The following is a 20,892-nucleotide window of genomic DNA, read 5'->3' on the forward strand; positions in this document are numbered from 1 at the left end:
CGGACATACATAATTTAAACTGTAGCTTATTTTTTTGTTTTCTGTATTATGTCTATGATTCTCGTTAATTGATTTATACTTGATAAACCTTTTTAAATCAAATACAAAATTACAAATTTGGGTATTTTATTTAAATAAATACTAAAATGGTATATAAATTGATCATTTATTACTAAAATGGTATATAAATTGATCATTTATTTGCCTTGCTAAAAGCGGCATACTCCGACTTCCGGTTATTAGCGGCAGCTGACGTCAGCTGCCAGTGGCAGCTACTTCCTGCTGCCAGCTGCCGATTTTTCGCTGAACCCCTACTGTGTTGTGTTGTGTGCTACGGTAGCTTTCCCGCGAGTGGGCGTGGTTTCGGCGCCGACAGCGGACAAACCCCCAGCGTTTGAGAGCAGAGAATGCTGCTAATGCTATTTTATGTACTTGGCGGATTTTTTTATAATTCACATATGGCTGGGTGGTTAACACATTCATCTGTGGTGCGAGAAACTCAGAACATGTTTAGTTTTGACTTTACAGGAACTTTAAGGATGTTGGTTTTGACGCGATCGACCAGGGTTTGCTCATCCCTTTTCTCATCACAAATCACAGGAAAGGCATTTACTTTCATTAAAAAATCAAGAAAATTTTCTAAATGTCGAAATAGTGCCTTACCAAATGTTTAATAATAACAAAATTGGGTAGGTGTAGGGGGGCTTTTATTGTCCCATTAAGGCGGCATCCATTTTATAATTGTAATAAATAATCATTTACACTATAACATCCTGTTAATGTACAACAATACTGAGGTGCAAATAGTATGTATCTGTCAAAACAAAGTATAAATTGCATGTAATTACTATTTACACATTGCAAAGAACTGCTACTTTTATATGGTGTAAACAGAATTTCACTTAGTATGCCACTTCACTTAGTAAATAGCATCTACAGCTATTTTCACTAAGTGTAAATAGAATCTAGTTGCTATTAACACTCGGTGCCTTTTAAATATGATGCTCAGAACAAATAGTCAAAATCAGATTTTATTTATTTTAATTAATATGCAGCTATCTCATAACCCCCTTCACGGTTGTTCCATCCCTTTACTATTTTTATCAGGTTAAATGTTTAAGAACAAATTTGGAAAATCCCTTGAACTCTGCAATGTATTCATTTGAATTGTATTTAAAATAGTTTTCAGCCAAACCTTCATGAACATTTCTTATCAAACAATGGAGTCAAAATTACACGTGTCAATTTAAGAGGATAAATGTTTGTGCATGTGAATTTGGTTTTATAAAAAGGAATTTCACTGATGGAGGTGTTCACAACATTTCACACTGTTATATGGAAAAGCCCATTTCTAATTGTGTTTACTGAACAAAACAGTAACAGAAAACAAAATTCTTAAAATTCATATATAAAATTTAATACTGATGATCTGTTTTCAATGAAAATGAGTCCAGATGGACGACAGAACTTTACTGCTCAAACAATAATTCTACAGTTCCTCACAAATTGTAGAAGACAAAAAAAAAACAGTACTGGATGTAAACAGAATAAAAATAAACTACTAAAACCCTTTCATATCATTTTTTTTCACTTGTGCATTCACTCAAGGTTCCCCTGAAACTACCTTGTAGCTGAGCTGAAAAGTTTTCATTTAATTTTTGCTTTTATAATGAGAAGTACGGTGCTTCTTGGTCCTCAGCGGTCAAGCTTGGGTTTTTTGGCCTGTGGTTCTGACTCAGGCACAGGTACACTAACCCCAGGGATCTGGATAAGACAAGAATACAAAATTAAATTTACTTTACTTTATTTCAACATTGTTTCGACTGTTCGAGCCTGATGAACTTCTATCAAGAGATGTAGCTTATTATAAAATCAACAAATAAACCTAGGGGGAGATATCACTACAAATATGCCATTACAGCTGCAATTGGCTAATCAGACTTGTGTATTCCAGAGAGCCACATAATGATGTGCTTGCAATGTCTCAACAAAAAAGAAAGAAAAACTTTAACGTACCACTGGTTCGATGAGCGACATTCTGATTTTCTGATGCTGGATGTTGGAGGCATCAAGGCTAATTGTCACTTTGACTTTATCAAAAATGTGGAAAGCGTGTTCTTCCACTTTGAGAGTGGGACCCTGAGGAAAAATAAAAAATGGTTCAACCACAGAACATTCACATAGAATCAATCAATATCTCGTGACTATGACCTGTAAGGCTAATAATAAGGTAAAATGCCTGGTTATGGTCAAGGTTTATGCGTACCTCAGAGTCAAAGTTGAGACGAGGACTGGGTTTGTCCTTGTTCTCAAAGAGCACAGTGCCCTCCAAACCAAATTTAGGAATGAGGATGATGATGGCATTTTTTCTTACAAACAGAATGAAGCCTTCCTCATTTATGATTCCCTTATTCTTGAAAAATAGCTGAAGAGACGAGAAGTTGACAATGTTAAAAAATCTGCCGCAATTATACCATAAATCATTTTAGTCCGGCTTTTTATGGTGTTGATGTTAGTGCTTGCAGTTTACCTGAGTGTGGAATGCCACTGAGGCTCTCTGTGCATACTGGGCCATTTTGTGTCTGTAGTTGAGGTTGCTGCATAAAGCCGACTGCTTATGCTTGTCCATCAAATCTGGGTATGTGCTGTCTGCATTAATAGCCACTGCTAACAGACGGTGAACTATGATATCAGAATATCTACAAAATAATAATTAAAAAAAAGCATAAATGTTCAGTCAAGGAGGGTCAACATGAATGGTTAGGGGAAGAAAAAAAAAAAAAAAGTACATCAATGATGGTAATCCATACGACCCCAGTGGATGAATCAAGTCTTTTTATATTTTCAACTTTATTTAAAGCCGCACTAGGTAACTTTTGCTCTCGGGCTCCCCCTACAGTTGGGAAACAGTATTGTCCTCTACTACTGTCGTAAACGGTCACTCTACATCAGGGGATGCATCGCACGTGCATTTGTTGACATGACCACTATGATAGCCCTGAACACTGCAGGAGTTCAAATTCAGGTGTTCTGCTTGCGTCACGTGTGAAATGTCTTCATCCCAGGTACAGTGGCATATGTTTCAGCATGTCATATGAATATAATTTCATGGGTTTTATTTTTTTCAAACGCCAAATGATCGCGATGCTCACGTTTACAAGCCAGCGTCATTATAGTAGCCTAGTCTATTGGTTCCCGTTTTACAGAATCTATATGATACTTCAATTCAATGTTTGAGAGGTAGGTAATAACCATATATCGTCAATATTATAATATCAAGCTACCCTAGATGAATCTGCAAATTCGAAAAATCAATTTGCATTAAAGCTTGAGGAAAGACAAATAAACCAATATCACAGACATGTTAGGTATCCTAAAATATGATTTTGTATGTATTACGTATTTACTTGCAAGAATGAAGCCCCTCCTCCTTCAGCTCACGCCAACGAGCAAACGCTGGCCCAATGTTGATCCTCGTCCTGCCTTTAATCCGATCACTTTCTCGTTTCCTCTTTTTGCTTTCCTCAGACAAAACCTTTGCTTTCTTATTTTTCTGTGCTGCTTCGGCCATGACTATAACATTCGGCAAACAAATGATTTGCGAGCGATTTTTTCACGCACGTCCGAATTTAAGGAAGTGGGGATGGTGGTGGAAGTGACGTATATGCCGTAAAGCAGTCGAATTTTGTAGTTCTTTTTGTTCTCGGGTTACTACCCGAAACCCGAAGTTTAAAAGTACGATTAAAAACGATACAGACCCCGTTAGGCTATGACAGACGTGTCATTCAACCTATTGTAAGTCGATGTATCATCACAAGAGGTTTGAAAATATATTATGAAGGTTGAAAAGTTACCTAGTGCTGCTTTAAAGGGTTAGTTCACCCACAAATAAAAATTCTGTTATCATTTACTTACAGTCATGTTGTTCCAAACCCATTAGACTTTCGTTCATCTTTGGAACAAAAACAAATTTCAGCAACATAAATTTAATTAATATCTTAATATCTTTTTTAGATGTCATTAATATCTTAATTTGTGTTTTAAACATGAACAAAAGTCTAATGGGCTTGGAACCAAGAGCGATTAACTGATGAATTTTTGGGTGAGCTAACTCTTTTAACTATAAACCAAACCATCACTTCCAGCCAGCTGTCATACTTGGTATCATGAGAGAGTCAAGTTTACTTTTGATTTAAGGCAAGAGCATTTTGAAGCTCTGGTCCTCTGTGCTTCTGTGTCACGTCGAATGAGCTTTGTAAAACGTTTACGTCACAGTTCACAACATGCTTAGGTTTACGTCAAGTCACCTTTATTTAGTGCTTTTTATAATAAAGATTGTTTCAAATCATCTTTACAGTGATAATAGGAAAATAATGATGTGATAACATCGTCCAGCTCAGCTCAATTCTCATACAATGGCGTCAATGCAGGCAGATCAGTAATATTGTTGAATATTTAGTGTCCCAACTAAGCGAGCCAAAGGCGACAGAAGCGACGATGGCAAGGAACCAAAACTTCATCAGGAGACAGAATGGAGAAAAAACCTTGGGAAACACCAGGCTCAGTCAGAGGGCCAGTTCTCCTCTGACCAACGAATGGTGTATAATTATGATTGAGGCAACATTTCAGGTAACATTCAGTAACACGCTCATAAATGCAAGTATGACAGCTTGTCGGCAGCAATGGTTTATAGTTAAAATAAGTTTTTTTTTTAGTGCTGGGGAAAAATGTATTGTGATTAATTGCATCCAAAATAAAAGTTTGTGTTTACATATGTGTTTGTACTGTGTATAATTATTATGTATATAAATACACACACTTGCATGTATTTAAGAAATATTTGCATGTATATATACTGTATGTATAATTTCTTACATTTTTATATTAAAAAAAATTATTTATATATAACATTTTTCTTAAATATATACATGAATGTGTGTCTATACATAATAACTATACAGAGTACAGACACATATTAAAATACAAACCTTTATTTTTGGATGCGATTAATCACGATTAATTTTTCCCCAGCACTACTTATTTTATACATAGAACTATTGTTTTGGTTCAGCAGATTCATCCACTGGGATTGTATGGATTACCGTCAATGTGTAAGAAAGAAAGGTATATATCAAGGATAGCATATCATTTTCATTTTTGGTTTGACTATGCATTTAAATTGATTGAATACATAACAGTTTTACAGGGACTAGTCTGTCTCACCTTCTGATGGGGGATGTGAAGTGTGTGTAAATGGGTGATGCCAAGCCATAGTGGTGGAAATCATTGTCCATGCCAGAGCAGAAATACACAGCCTGCATCATGCAGCGGGTGGCCAGAATCCTCAGCAGGGTGTTGAAGTATGGAAAGCTCTCAAGTGTTGCATTGTTCAGGGAATCAGCCAGAGCTTTGGCTGAATCTGTGTGGATGTCGAGGTCCTGGAGAACGGAAAATGAATAACATGGCAAAAATGTCAATGAAACTTGCCAAAATGCTGCACATATTTAAAATTTGGGATGATTATACCTCTCTAGATGGGTCATATCATAAATTGCCGTGCAATGGTATAATGTTTGCAAACACTGCCCATGCTGGGATACATGTTTAGATGTGTATGTAAATATGTGATGTGTCTCAATAGCACAACAAAAACAAAAGCAATGAAAAAAGAACAAATTCAAAAAAGCAACTGATTATATGGATGTGGGTATGTTTGTAAACGGAAGCTCGTTTGTGAGGACCAATGAGGTTTGTTCTCACGCATCGAGCAGGTACAGCTGAGCTTCTAAAAAAACAAACAAATGATGGTGTTTGTGCACTTGGTAAGTTAGTGGTATAATTTTCACAGCCAAAACCCCAAAAAAGCCCTTCTACATAATAGGTAAATATGTACTGATGCTCCGCCTTCTTTGACATGGAAATCTTCTCCGGTTTTCTACTGTTCGGTCCATTGAGGTCAGATGCAAGTAAAACCATGAACACACTAGAGAACAGCACTATGGTACAAATAGAAGTTCTAATTGAAAGCAACATTGAACGTTTTTTTTATGCTAAATTTTGTAAAGCTGCTTGCTTTAAAGCAATATAAATAAACATAAATTGACTGGAGTTCCGACTTGCAGAGCTGGTGCAAACATATCCATATCCATATAACTATGATCAGATGCTTTCTTAACTGCTGTTTGCTGACTGCTGTTATTTTTGTTGCGAGTTTATTTTGTTATTGAGAGGAAAACCCACAGCACTTATTAACATATTCATCTAAATATATCTGGATGTTTGATAACAGTATATAGCTGCAAAGGTATTTCAAATGTCTTTTTATCCCCAAGCAAACAATGAAAAAATAACTTTGCCGTGAGTATACTTACATTTTTTGTTTGGATTATATAAAGAAGAAACATAATATAAAGAGCATTCACTCACCCTTGACTTTGCAGCCTTGATGAGGATGTCATAGTTGGATGGTGGTGGTGCAGGGTGTTTCCTCAGTAGGGCACATTCTGAGAACTCATCATAGATCTTCTGTGCTACAGAGATATTTGCCAACAACATGAACTCCTCCACCATAGAATTAGTCTCCCTGGGGAAATATGTAAAGGTCAGGTAACACTTTATTTCGATGGTCCACTTTAAACATTCTACTAACTAGATGTAACTTTGCAACTACCAGTCATTAGAGTTTTAGAAGTCTGCTTGAGATCTGCCAAAGTAACTTTTCAACCATTAACTTATTCTACTAGCTCAAACCCTAACCTAATAGTCTACTACAATCTACTAATACTCTAATGGGAGTTAGTTGACATGTAGTTGCAAAGTTATTAGTAAGTAGAATGTGTAAAGTGGACGATCGAAATAAAGTGTAACCAAAAAGCACACATAAACTTATAGGAAGCAGACAAAGATTTTTCACCACAAGAAATAACCAAAAATAACAGAAGAAAGCTCAAACCGTTAGCATGTTTTAAAGACTTAAAGGCAGAAAGAGGAATATAGAGCTCACATCAGTTCTTTGGTCTGCAGATCTATGGGGTCATGTGTCTCACTGTCGATATGGAAACGTACTTCGGGAGAGGAGAGGGTCAGTGCTCTGAAAAATTGTAAAATAAGCAACCCTTACAAACAGTGTCAACGTAAAGGGTTAAAGACCACTTCAGAATAACAGCGGTGTTTCAAAATTACAGATCTAGTCAAACGGAAATACCCTTTGTCAATCCTCCGGCCCTTTAAGATCTTGGCCAGTTTATTAAGGCCCCGCAGACTCTTTGTGATGTCATCATTCATGGTGGTGTCATCGATCCTCATTTGTGCTTCAGCATATGTAAGGGAGGCCTTACAAGACAAAACAACACTTCCTTACAGACCATCATAGACCATTGTTTAAACCCAGTTTTTGATCATTCAATGCAGCATACCTTGGAGTTAATGATGCTCTTTGTGAAGTGAATTTTGATGATTTCAGCATTGTGGTTCATCTCCCAAATACAAGAGAACGCCAACCTGCAGGTGCAAGTGCTTATTAGACAGTGAAGGTTTTAAAGCATACTTACTATGTAAATATATAATAAAGAGTGTAAAGGGCAATAACAGTTTCATAGAAAGCGCACCTCTCAACATTGGACCGCAGAGAGCATAAGTTGGAGCTCAGAAGTTCAGGAACCATGTCAATTCTCTGTGGAAAGAAATTACTGGAGTAATATGCACAAAAACTCTGCAAGATTAAGCCTACACTACCATCAAAAAGTTTGTAGTTGGTAAGATTATTTTTCTTTGTGTTTTTTGAAAAGTCTCATGCTTCACCAAGGCTGTATTTATTTGATAAAAATATACAGTAATACATAGTAATAGAATTTATATCTTTTTTGTAATAATAAAAAGGTTCTTACGATCATTTTCTATCAATTCAATGCATCCTTTCTGAAAATATTAATTTATTATTAACAACAAAAATAATAATCTTATAATTAATCAATAGTTATATAATACTAAACAAAGGCTAATTTAAAATGAGTATTTCTGGCTTTAGCTTTCGACCCAGCCAATCCATAATATGTTGTTTCCACAAACAAGTACCTTTCCACAAAGGTAGACTGTAGTGCCTCGGCTTGCTGCCTCTTGATCTAGTGCATTTCCTGGCCGAATGAAATGGCTGACATCTGCTATGTGAACACCAACCTAAAACAAAAGTGTACCATTCAAAACAAAACCCCAAAGCAACAGCACTACAACATTCTCTTTACCTCTCGAAATATACATACCTCCAAGTTTCCATTCTCCAGTTCACGACAGTGAAGAGCATCATCAATATCCGTACAGCCAGGAGGATCCACGCTACACACGAAGAGGTGTCTGAGATCTGCTCTGACCTTTAACTCCTGCAGGAAAACACAGATAAATATCATGCCTTGAGCATTTCCAGAGTTATAATGAAACATTCTGACACAACAAAGCATGACTGCCCTACCTCCTCCGTAATACTCCAGGGCATCTTGGGAAGGAAGCTAAGAACAGCCTGAGAGAAGGGCTGGTGAGGAACATCATGTTCTAGAAGAAGCACCTCTGTCTCAGTCTCTTTATCTCCCGCAGTGCCAAGGTTTTTCACAAAGTGACCCTGAGAGACATTGATGAAAAGAATATAAAGTGATCTTGAAATGATCAATGGAATTTTTAGAACCCAGGCTTCCGGACACAAGCTATGTTTAATCATTAATTTAAAACTGTCTGAGTACAGATTCAGAAAAAGTGGCTATTAATACACAATGTGCAGGATTGATAATCCTAAATGCAAGCTTGCATCAAAATATGGCAAAAATGCATCTCTGAGGGAAATCTATTACCTACAACTCAAGTCATATCAGCATTCCATTATTTGTATAAAGTGAACAGTGTAAATCACTGACACTTACATTTGGATATCTGGAGTTTTTAGGCCAGCCATCTATAGCAACCATAATCCTCTGTCCAACCAGAGTTGCGGCTTGTCTGGTCTCAATGCGAATACGTGGGATTCTTCTGTCTGCTGGGGTGAAAAGGTGTCTTGTTGCCTGGTGTTAAAATTAAAAAAAATAGTTCATTAATGCAATGCATCAGACAAACATCAATAGATTAAAGGATTAGTTCACTTCAAAATGAACATTTCCTGATATTTTACCCCCCCCCCCCCCCCCCCCCCCCCTCCTCCTCCATCTCATCCAAGATGTTCATGCCCTTCTTTCTTCAGTCGAAAAGAAATACAAAATTTTGAGGAAAACATTCCAGGATTTTTCTCCCCATTATAGAATTCCATGGCATCCAAAATGTTGAAGGTCCAAACCAATGCAGTTTCAAAGCGCTTCGAAGGGCTTTAGAGGAATAGGGTCTTATCTAGCGAAACGATCTGTCATTTAAAATGTTGTTTTAAAAATGAATATACTTTTTAACCTAAATTGCTCATCATGTGCCAAGGATTGCGCAATCTCGTCGAAAAGGTCACGGTAGACGTAGGCGGAAGTAGGGGAAGTTCACCCCAAGCAAACGTGCGAGAACTAATACAAACGCCCTTTATAAAAAAAACACTCAATCTTCAACTACAAAATCGTCTGACATCGTTGTTTTACCGTTTTTTTTTCTAAAGGGTGTTTGTATTAGTCTTTGCATGTGCGCTTTGTAAACACGGGGGCGGTACTTCTGCCTACGTTTACCGTGACCTTTACGACAAGATTGCGCAATCATTGGCACGTCGCAGTCAGAGCAGCGCAAGATGAGCAATTTAGGTTAAAAAGTATATTTATTGTTCTTTTTTTTTTTTTTAAATGACCGATCGTTTCGCTAGATAAGACCCTATTCCTCGTCTGGGATCATGCAGAGCCTCTGAAGCCCTTCGAAGCTGCATTGATTTTGACCTTCAACATTTTGGTTGCTATGGAAGTAGGGGTGTAACGGTACACAAAACTGGTTTGGTTTTATTTATTTTTACAGTGGTTTAGCTACTGAAGAAAAAAAGTGTCTGTCCTTAAATGAATTCAATTATAACAAAGTTTATTGAAGATATTGCTGTAAACTATAGGGAGCCCTTACTTGCACTTAAGGTTAACAACAGAGCCAAAACTATTAGCCTAAATTCAGTAGTGATGCACAAATCATGGTTTTACATAGCCGATACAGGTTTTTTTTCAAGAAAACTGGCCGATTCCGATACCGATTTCCGTTTTTTTTTTTTACACAATAAAGTAATGAAAGTATACATGTTACTTAAATCAGCATTTGTTTTTAAATTCAGTGTAAAGAAAAAGTCTTTACCAGTGAAATTCAATAAAACCAAAGTATATAATTGTTCCAAAATGTTAAATCAAATAATGTTTAGTGCAACAAAAAAAACTAAGATGCTACAACAGGTGCTTTTTAAATCAAATTAAGTCAATCTAATTTTAAGGTAAAATAAAAGGTAACACTTTAAAATAATGGTCATTAGTTAACATTAGTTAATGTATTAACTAACATGAACTAACTATGAACAGTACATTTGTTACTGTTTGTTCATCTTTGTTAACGTTAGTTAATATAAATACAGCTGTTCATGGTTTGTTCATGTTAGTTCACAGTGCATTAACTAATGTTAACAAGATTTTAATAATGCAGTTATCTCTCATTAGTAAATGTTGAAATTAGCATTAACAAAGATTAATAAACGCTTTATAAGTGCAGTTCATTATTAGTTAATGTTAACTAATGTAGTTAACTAATGTTAACTAATGACCATTATTCTAAAGTGTTACCAAATATAAATGATCATCCTATAGGCTACAGAACTGATAGAATTTAATTTCTAAAGTGCATGCATGTTCTTCTTTAGGCTACAAAAAGAAGTATTTTGGCTTTTTCACAAGTTAGTCTGTTTGGTTCTCATCCGATCCAACACGTGAGAAGCTGAGCTGAACAAACGCTCACTATCTACGCTTGTGCAGGGTGGAGAGGTAAGCTCGCGCAACTTCAGCTCGCACAGGAAAGCGGCTCTTCATTCCCTTCAGCGCATCTCGTCTCTTCCCTCAGTTATCCAGTTTCCGTTTGTAACACACAAGTGACATGTTCGCGAATGATTGCAATATAGGCGTATGTGCACGCGGGCGCACTTCCGGATAAATTGGCAGAAAAATACAAAGAAAACCGGCCGGTTCCGGTTTTTGGCCGGTCAACCGGTACATCCCTAAAATTCAGTTGCTATTTATATTTAGGTATAATAATCAACACTCATAAGCGTCACATAAGGCTGTTTTTGCATTAATTTCTAAATTTAATTTATAAAATTATGTTTTTTCTCCAATTCGTTGTTGAAATATAATCATTTATACACAGCGAGTGTCATTTTCATGACAGGTTTATTTAAACATACATGAAATAATCAAGACATCACTAACAGGTTAAGTAGAATATAATGAATATATAGTGCAATATAGTGCATATATTTAGTGAAGGAGTTAATCTCTCCTGTGAACTAACAGCCGTGGACACTGAATGACTGCCTGAGGTAAATGTGATGCTACGTGTAATTGTTCTCAAGCTGTTTTAATATCGACGTCTTTCCGCGGTTGAAACACTGATTGAGCGATTACACCACATATGATACGTTTCAGTGTTAATGTATCCTCAACATACCGTAAGATATTAATTCATGTTTATTCTTTAGGAAGAGATGGTCGCGTTCACAGATGATCGCGTTCACACGCACAAGCGCGCGCCGTGGCCGCTTGAACTGACGTGTCTACAATTATCAGTCGTCACATTAAAGAGCGTCAAAACGGCATTTATTGTTTGAATTTCGTGATAAAATGGACTGAATACTTAATATGTTCGTGTGGGAACTAGGACTGAAGTGTGTTCCGCGCTTAAAACAAGCCGACTGTTAACTGTGAAAGATTGCATTCGTAACCGTTCGGTACACACGTTCACCGTACCGAAAGCCCTGTACCGAAACGGTTCAATACGAATACGTGTACCATTACACCCCTATATGGAAGTATATGATAGGGAGAACAATTTTGAGTGTTTTCCTCCAAAAAACGTAATTTATTTCCGACTGATGAAAGAAAGGCATGAACATCTTGGATGAGATGGGGGTGAGTAAAATATCAGGAAATTTTCATTTTGAAGTGAACTAATCCTTTATGAAAAAAAGATTAGAAAAAATAAATAAATAATAAAGGGATAGTTCACCCAAAAATGAAAATTCTGTCATCATTTACTAACCCTCAAGTTGTTCCAAATCTGTATGAATTTCTTTCTTCTGCTGAACACAAAAGAAGATATTTGGAAGAATGTTTGTAACCAAGCAGATCTTGCCCCCCATTGACTACCATAGTAGGAAAAAAAATACTATGGAAGTCAATGGAGGACGAGATCTGCTTGGTTACAAACATACAAACCAAGAAATGTACAGAGGTTTGGAACAACTTGAGGGAGAGTAATGATGACAATTTTTATTTTTGGGTGAACTATCCCTTTAAGGTTTTGATGTGCAAGCGGTCATGTAATAATAATCAAAATGCAGTGATTCTATTAGCAAAACCGTATTATTGTGCATTTATATATTCAGAATAAGATAAGACTTCCATTCAATAAGCAGACTATTCTGCCACCACTTTTCATACTTCATTAGTTCAGTCTAATCACTCAAAAGAAGTAGTATTTATGTTTACCAATTTATTTGAACAAACACACAATAAAAACAGTAATACTGAGAAATATTTTAAAATTTTAAATACTGTAATTGTTTTTTATTTGAATACGTTTAATTGATTCCTGTGATTGCAAAGCTGAGTTTTCAGCATCATTACTCCAGTCTTCAGTGTCACATGATCCTTCAGAAATCACTAATATGTAGATCACGGTTACCTCTTTGATCTGTGACTGTGAGAGCATCCCACAGAAAGGCCTCCAGTTCCTCTTTATAACGCCCACCACTCGTCCAGTGGGCTTAAGAGCGCTAGACTCTGATGCCGCACTCTTCAGCTACAGCACAACAGTAAAGAGTCACTACTACACACATTACAAGGCATCATACAGGTCACAAAAATATACAAAAACACATAATAGATAATTGAATTAAAGGATTCTGATTTAACAAGACAGTGACTTTAGATACATTTTAGTAATTATATCAACAGTCAACTGTTGATCTTATGGGACTTATCCTACCTTTTTCTCAGTCTCATCTTCCTCAGCATCTTCATCATTTAGACTTTCGTCCTGCAGCACAACAGATGATGGAGCAAACCAGTGTTCTTTGGGAAAGAGTTCAACAGCCACTACATCCTGATGCACAGCCCGGTTTAAGTTCTTTAAGCCTTGAAGTAGAACCTGGCAGAACATATAATGTTAAACGTTCTTAAAAATACGACAAAAATTATTAGAAACACGATTATCATTTATTTTGTAAAAAATAAAATAAATCAATAGCTTATTTTAGCTTATGATATCTTATCTACCTCATTGATATCCGACCCCTCTCGATGTATAAAGACTGTCCCCTCCAGATAGTTATCTCTGTTGGCATGGAATGTGCCCTGAAGAAACATTCCGTTCTTAATGCCAGTCTGAATCCTGGATAAGGGCAGGTGCTCTGGAAAGAGTAACTTACTGCCAGTGATTTCATTCTATAGAGAATCATAAAAGAGAAGTCATTATATAAAACAATAAAAAAAAATATATACAAAAACTAAAAGCTTTCTTGGTCATCCTTCATCACATTGTACGCACTTGATCATCAGGTGTCAATGCAAGCCTGTCCACAAGCTCAGGGTTGCCAATCAAGCTCTTGATATACTCTTCACCTACATGAGAAAAGAATATAGAAATAAAACCGGCATTCATTTTTAAATTTGAAATGAAACAATTATGCCAATATCCTTAGATAAGGCTAAGAGATTACGGCTGTCAAATAAAATGTGCTAATTATAAATTAATGTGATTACACAACCATTCAAAAGTTTGGGGTTTTGAAAGTCACCAAGAATACATTTATTTAATCGAAATACAGTAAAAACTGTTTTAATATATTTTAAAATGTAATTTATTCCTGTGATAGCAAAGCTGGATTTTCAGCATCATTACTCCAGTCTTCAGTGTCACATGATCCTTCAGAAATCATTCTAATAATTTGATGTTCAAGAAACATACAGCCGCCTTTACAGTTCCTCCTGAACCAAAACAATGATCTTATGCTGCGTTCATGCCATGTCATAATTACCTAGGGCTGGACCAGAATATTAGAATATTCGTTTGATGGGTTGGTACTCAATTTTCAAATTTGGAATTTTGTTTTTTTTTGTTTGTTTGTTTTTTCACGCACACCTGGCATCCCCCTCGAAACGGTTCTCATTCGCCTTTGCCTATGTTTACACTATAAATCTGGCGAAATACAATACTTTTATAGCCTAGCAGTTTTTAATAGGATGGACAGTTGAATAGGAACCCAAACTCATTATACTTAATAAATATATTTGCTTCTTAGTGTTCCCTGCAATGGAATATTCTCTGTCTAGAGCGCACAACACAAGCTTATATGGAAGAAGCGCATGCCTGAGCTTGCATTTTGGGTTAAGCTGCGTTGGTTTGACATTGTGGAAAATAGAATAATAGAATCAAAATGTATTAGCCTTTTTACCCGTTAGGGATATGGCGGTGAGAACATTTTCCCTCACCGTCACATTGCAGTGCTTGTGCACTGAGCGGCTGTAAACGAATGCAGCCGTGCGCAGTTTACTTTCGGTTTGCCAATTCGGGGCTGGGTTGCTTGAATTGTGGGTTCATTAGCCTATTATTCTTAATGAAAACACAACAAAAAAACAGTACAATGACAAACTCCCTTAAATAGGCGCTTTTAAAAAATGTATGGGACAGTTCGTCAGATTTTGTTGCTGGTTTGAAATATGTTATTTAATTGGGAGTTCGGCAAGCAGTTTTTGAGATTTCAGGATCCCCCATTCAAATAGACAGGTCTTGGTCTTGGATGCCTGAAATAGCTGCCCCAATGCGTTGCAAATATGGCCGCCGAGTGAAAAGAGTTTCCTTGAAAGGGACTTTGGTACAAGTCAGAGCTCTTTAAGTTGTTTACATTCTTCATTATCATTGTAATGTTTTGTGCTTTGAGACATGAGGTAATTTAACACTGTTTCTCGTGACACTTTGCAGCCTCTGCTCTGGCTGTGCTTCATGTGTTTTGAAGGAGACATTGCTTTAGACGAGAGTGCTTTGAAAGCAGGGTGGGATCTATGCTTTCAAAGCTAGCTTGCTATTGCTAACATCTCTAAAATTGCCTGCCCTATCTTCAACAGCTGCTCAATATTTATGTTGAAATAGTGATACTTTTTTTTTCAGGAATCTTTGAAAAAAATCTTTTGTAACACTATAAATGTCTTTAGTGTCCCTTTATATCAATTTAATGCATCCTCACTGAATAAAAAAGTACTTTTGTATGCAAACAGAACATAGTTACTCATCCCCCCAAACCATTAGATTAATTTGAACAATTCATTTCAAACTAACCCTGATAAAGACAGTACTTCAAGTACCACAATGACATCAAGAATAATAACAAAAAAAGTGTCTCTTACATCTGTACACAATCAGACCGTACTGCTCTGCCTTTTCTTTATTAGCCCGGTCATTGGTCAGCAGAACCACTTTCAGTGAGCCACCATCGGTCACTTTAGTCAGGTGATCTGTGTACCACTTAGCAGCGACACGAATGGCTCGATCATTGCGATCGTTAGCACTTTCCCCTTGCTCTCGTTCAATGAATGTCTCCCTTTAATCAAAGATAATTATGAGACACTCGGATGCATTCAAGAATGTATTAAAGTCAAATCAAAAGCATATCATGAAGGTACGGTTAAGACATGCTTCTCTGGACGCGTTACCTGTGATGCTCATTAGTGAATGTGTAGAAGTGCTTGTCCTTCTCATGAATAGCATCCTTGATTCTTTTGTAGACGGTGGCGCTCCTGTGTCTGACCTCTTGCAAAACGGTCTGAAGAATGATGACGTTCCTGATCAGAGGGTCCACGAGGATGTCAAGCTGTCGGAATTGAATATCAAATCAGTTACGTCTCATTTAGGGCAAGACACTTGAGGAAAAACCATTGTTTATTATCATGCATTGGTCAATTTTGAGATTTTGGCTTATTTTGCCCACATAACACGTCTTTCATACTACTGGAAAGAAAACATCCAAAATAAACATTTTAGTGTTTATTTTATTATACCTTATACATTTGCTTCTGTCGATTTCAACTACAATACATATCTTCAAAATAAGTTTTTTTCTCAAATCTCAACTTTAGCACTAACATACACCAAACTCTTCCGTTTTATTCCCATCTGGATTTGGTATGTGTATAAAACAAGAATTTAGAACCTGGCTTTATTCAAATAATCTTGATTTCTCGATTCAAAATTTCTTGATCAGTGCATTTTTAATTATTATTTTTTTCCATTCACCTGTGTTGTCTTGCCTAAAAATATTTTGTCCAAAGAGACAAAAACTTTGTGAACTTTGTAATTGCAAGATGCATTATCAGGATTACAATTGTGATAAATCTAATGCTAACATGCTGATATTAAAGTTAATTGTTTACAAAAAAACAATCACATATGCATGTTATTATTAACTGCGAATTGAACGAATTAAATTGAACTGAGATTCAAACGAATGAGCATTTACCTGATGTAAAACCACATTTGTGTCTGGGATTAAATAGTGAGGATATGAGCACAGGTTACTCTCTATGCACGAGTCCTCTTGTAGCACTGGAGCTTCATCTTTGCACTCCTTACAAACTTCACTTCCGCACCAGATGTCATCTCGAAGGTAATGTTCGCGCACTATTTTCAACACCCCGCCAGAGCGGGTCTTCTTCACAAATGTTTTGGATTTTAACATTATCGACTGTGGTTTTGAGGAGCTGTTCCACCAAAACACACCACACAGATAACCCACGTGTGTACCCGTGCGCCAACTAAAGATTATTCCGGAGTGATTCAGCGAGGCAAAGGGTTATTTACCTTATTTTAGAACAGCACTGCACATAAAATGCACCTATAAATTTGACACAGAATGTATTTGTTAAAACGGTTCACTATCGGGATTCTCCAAGCAGCCAGAGTATGTTTTGTAGAGGTTCCTTACAGTTCCAAACACCCCGAAAGGTACTAGCTGGCCATTTTGATGTTTACAATGGGGTGGAGTCTTTTACTGTCTATGGGTGGAGTTAGCGTTGAGTTGGTATTCTCTGTCTTTACCTTATTACACCAATAGAGGGAGATAGAACCCTTATTATTCAAGACGAGGCACGTCAACGTGTGTGGAAAGTGCGGCATAGCTAAAATGTCGTTTTTATTTGGCTTGTCCCAACGCATTTCTTTGTAACATATTTCCTTTATAAAAATCTGTTATTTTGTCCCTCTGCTCACAGCTGGTTTGCTTCCTAAATGTTATACTTTTCACACTGATTTGATTCCCTCAGGTTTCACCAGGACAGCTCACTGACTCATTTGCAGGGTGAACGATGCAAAAGGCATATTTAGTTTTTAGTAAATAAATGCAATAGGAGATGCCTCATAAATGTCTGCTAATTTGGAACAACATTCTGTTCGAATGCAATTTAAAGCTGTTTAAAAACAACAACAAGAACATTGATTTGTCTTTTTAATGAATTTGTATTATTATTTTAATAATTTACAACCATAATCTTTTTATTTTAAAGTTTACATTATAGGTGAAACAAAGGCAAAATCACAGTCTTTCCTAGTTTCCCCGCTACCTCTGGTTGAAAATTACTAAACCATGAATGACCATGGTCCAACTGTGAAAACCAACTAGGTCTACTATCAGAATTCATCCTAATTTGACAATTAGGAAATATCCAAGCTCACTCTCAACGTGACATGCTACCTCATAATATGGCTGATTATCATAATCCATCAAAACTATTTTTTAAAAAGGTTTTGATATTTTCTCTTTTTGTTTCTTTAGTTCTTTATGCATTCTGCATAATGTTAATAACAACATCTATGAGTTAAATAAAATGAATAACATTTGTTCATGAACAATGTGTAATACAGTAATGTACATATAGCTATTTTCCATAACAGTTTTTAATGTGAGATATTTGTTTTCAGAGCTTAAAAGTGGTTGGCCATGTTAAAGTTTTAAGAGCTTAGCTTTAAAGTTGTACTGTGTTGTTCACATCAACAACGTTCATATAATTATTTTCAGATTCACACATGAGTCAGAGCCCTAGATCAGTAGAGGGCAGAATACATTTCTGAATGATTCACTGAGATGAACCAAAAATACAACCAAACAATCACTAATCATTTGTAGAACTGATCCTCGACTGGAGGTTTAGCTGCAGTAATGAGCATGAGAGAAATGATTTATGAGCATGGGAGAAAATGTGTCAATGTTTCGTTTGGTGTGTGTGTCCGTATAGATCCCAGACAGATATGGTCAGAAATTACAGTCTTGTGCATATGGTCTTACCTGAAACTGTTTTCCTCTAATAACTCACAGCATAGCAAACAACTGCACTGCTGCCTTTATTCATCATGACTCACATAACAGCCGTATTTTGGGGATATGCGTGCTGAACCGCATGCTATCAGAAGAATAGGAATTATTTTGCTATTTTTCACTGCAGTCATACGACACTAGAAAATATGCATGCAATTAAATACTTCTCACTGATCAGGAAAATACATTTAAATATTATCCAGAATTATTGGCACCCTTGGTAAATATGAGCAAAGGCCACTGTGGAAAATAATCTACATTGTTTATCCTTTTAATTCATTAAAAAAATTATTTTTAAAACAATTAAAAGTGGGGGAAACTCACATTAGGAAATAAATGTTTTTTCTCCAATGCATGTTGGCCACAATATGGCACCCCTAGAAATTCTTATGAATAAAAAGTATATTACATTCATATTTACGTGTTTTTAGCACACCAGGCTAGGAGCCTGATATTGCCAAGGAATATAGTTCTGATGTGCAGCAAAAGATTGTTGAGCTCCACAAAATAGAGAGTGGATGTAAGAAAATAGCTAAAGCTTTGAAAATTCCCATTTCCACCATTAGGACAATAATTAAGAAGTTCCAATCAACTGTTACAAATCTGGCTGGAAGAGGACGTGTGTCTATATCGTCCTAATGCACGGTGAGGAGGAGAGTTTGAGTGGCCAAAGACTCTCCAAGTATCACAGATGGAGAATTGCAGAGATTAGTAGAGTCTTGTGGTCAGAAAGCCTAAAACAATTATTTAACAGCACATATATCACAAGTTGTTCAGGAGGGTTTCAAGAAAAATCCTCCTCGCTCATGCAGAAACAAACTCCAGCAGCATATTCAGTTGCCAGACACGATTGGAACTTCAAAAGGGACCTGGTTCTGTGGTCAGATGAAACCAATAAAAAAGAGCTTTTTGGCGGCAAACCCACCAGATGGGTTTGGTGCAAACAGGGATAAAAATGCACCCCATGCGGTTAAATACTGCTGGTTCTTTAATATGTGGGCCTATTTTTTTGCTGGAGGTCCTGGACATCTTGTTCAGATACATGGTATCATGCATTCTAGCAAATACCAACAGATAAAAAAATCAAAACCTGACCACTTCTGCTGGAAATCTTTTTAATGGGATCTTCCATCAGAACAACGATCCAAAACAAACATCAAAATCAACACACAAATGTGTCACTGAGCACAAAATGAAGCTTCTGCCAGCTGTCCCAGTTCCCTGACCTGAACCCTAGAAAATGAGTGGGGGGAACTGAAGAGAAGAAGCATGGAGCTGGGAATCTGAAGGATCTGGAGAGATTCTTTATGAAGCAATGCTCTTTGATCTCTTGTCAGGTGTTCTCAGGCATTTTAGAAGAAGACTCAGAGGACAAGGATGTTGCAATAATTGGGTGCCAATAATTGTGGTCAACGTGAACTAGAGAAAAACATTTATTTCATAATGAGATTTTGCCCCCATTTTCCATTGTTTTTATTCAATGAAAGGTTAGAATTTGTTTAATGAAAGATCAAAAGGATAAACAATGATTTATTTTCAAAGCCCCCTTTGATCATATTTAACAAGGGTGCCAATAATTCTGGAGTTGACTGTATGTCAGGGGTTTTCATTCTTTCACATGGACACCCGATCATCCTCATGCGAGGGACTTCCATTCTAAGTTTAAAAGGCATATACATTATTATATATTTTATGTAAAGACAAAGACTTTACTGTGAAAAATTATTATTATAATTGTGTATTTTGAAAATATTTAGTTTTGTTACATTTTACAGACTAATACCACTGCTAGATGTATAATTTTTATTTAAAGTCAAAAAGTCAGTTTATTTTAAATAAATTTAATTATTACAATTATTTTATTTATGTATCCCAATTTCTTTATTATTTATTTAAATACAATTTCATTAATTTATTATTTTAATCAATTATTAATTTATTTAAATCAAATACAAATATTTTATTAAATTTAGTTAGTAACTTGGTTAGTTTAATATAAATGTTATCATTAATTTATTCTTTAATTTATTTATTTTTAAACAGTGTTTTTCTCTAAACTTTTCCAAGGACCCCCTAGCACTCCTTTGGGGCCCCCTGCGGGTCCCCGGACCCCAGTTTGTAAAACCCTGATCTATGTGATTAAAACTAGATTTTTAGTATCCATGCATTCTGACGCTTCAAAAAAAGAACAGATCTTACAGTATGTTATTATTGTAGCACTCAGAGTGATAATCCTTATATTTAACATCTATGCAGCTGAGAAAATGCTATTCAACCATGATATTATGCAATCACAAATGTCTTTCTGTCTTCTGAATCCCCAAAACGTCCATTATTGTTTCAGC

General features: G+C 36.2%; 1 protein-coding gene across 1 annotated transcript; it reads right to left on the reverse strand.

Moving 5' to 3' along the window:
* Window positions 1-315: 315 nt before the first annotated feature.
* Window positions 316-16,980, reverse strand: dis3 (DIS3 exosome endoribonuclease and 3'-5' exoribonuclease). Its single transcript, XM_079813062.1, has 21 exons — window positions 16,697-16,980; window positions 15,894-16,051; window positions 15,588-15,781; window positions 13,732-13,805; window positions 13,461-13,628; window positions 13,171-13,332; window positions 12,868-12,984; window positions 8,907-9,044; window positions 8,465-8,611; window positions 8,259-8,375; window positions 8,074-8,175; window positions 7,608-7,672; window positions 7,416-7,500; window positions 7,205-7,332; window positions 7,004-7,090; window positions 6,427-6,583; window positions 5,224-5,438; window positions 2,531-2,699; window positions 2,267-2,425; window positions 2,017-2,139; window positions 316-1,764 (listed from the first exon to the last, which is right to left on the reverse strand). Exons 1-21 carry the CDS (start codon window positions 16,913-16,915, stop codon window positions 1,696-1,698), a joined length of 2,853 nt encoding a protein of 950 aa, XP_079669188.1. The 5' UTR covers window positions 16,916-16,980; the 3' UTR covers window positions 316-1,695.
* Window positions 16,981-20,892: the final 3,912 nt, after the last annotated feature.

This window comes from Gobio gobio (assembly GCF_949357685.1).
Source record: "Gobio gobio genome assembly, chromosome: 3".
NCBI classification, from domain to species: Eukaryota; Metazoa; Chordata; class Actinopteri; order Cypriniformes; family Gobionidae; genus Gobio; species Gobio gobio.

Coding starts and splice junctions, on each gene's coding strand:
- dis3 (XM_079813062.1), bottom strand. CDS start 16,915: ATGTTAAAATCCAAAACATTTGTGAAGAAGACCCGCTCTGGCGGGGTG. Junction 7,333..7,415: donor AGAGCATCATTAACTCCAAG/GTATGCTGCATT, acceptor TTGTCTTGTAAG/GCCTCCCTTACATATGCTGA. Junction 2,700..5,223: donor TTCACATCCCCCATCAGAAG/GTGAGACAGACT, acceptor ATTATTTTGTAG/ATATTCTGATATCATAGTTC.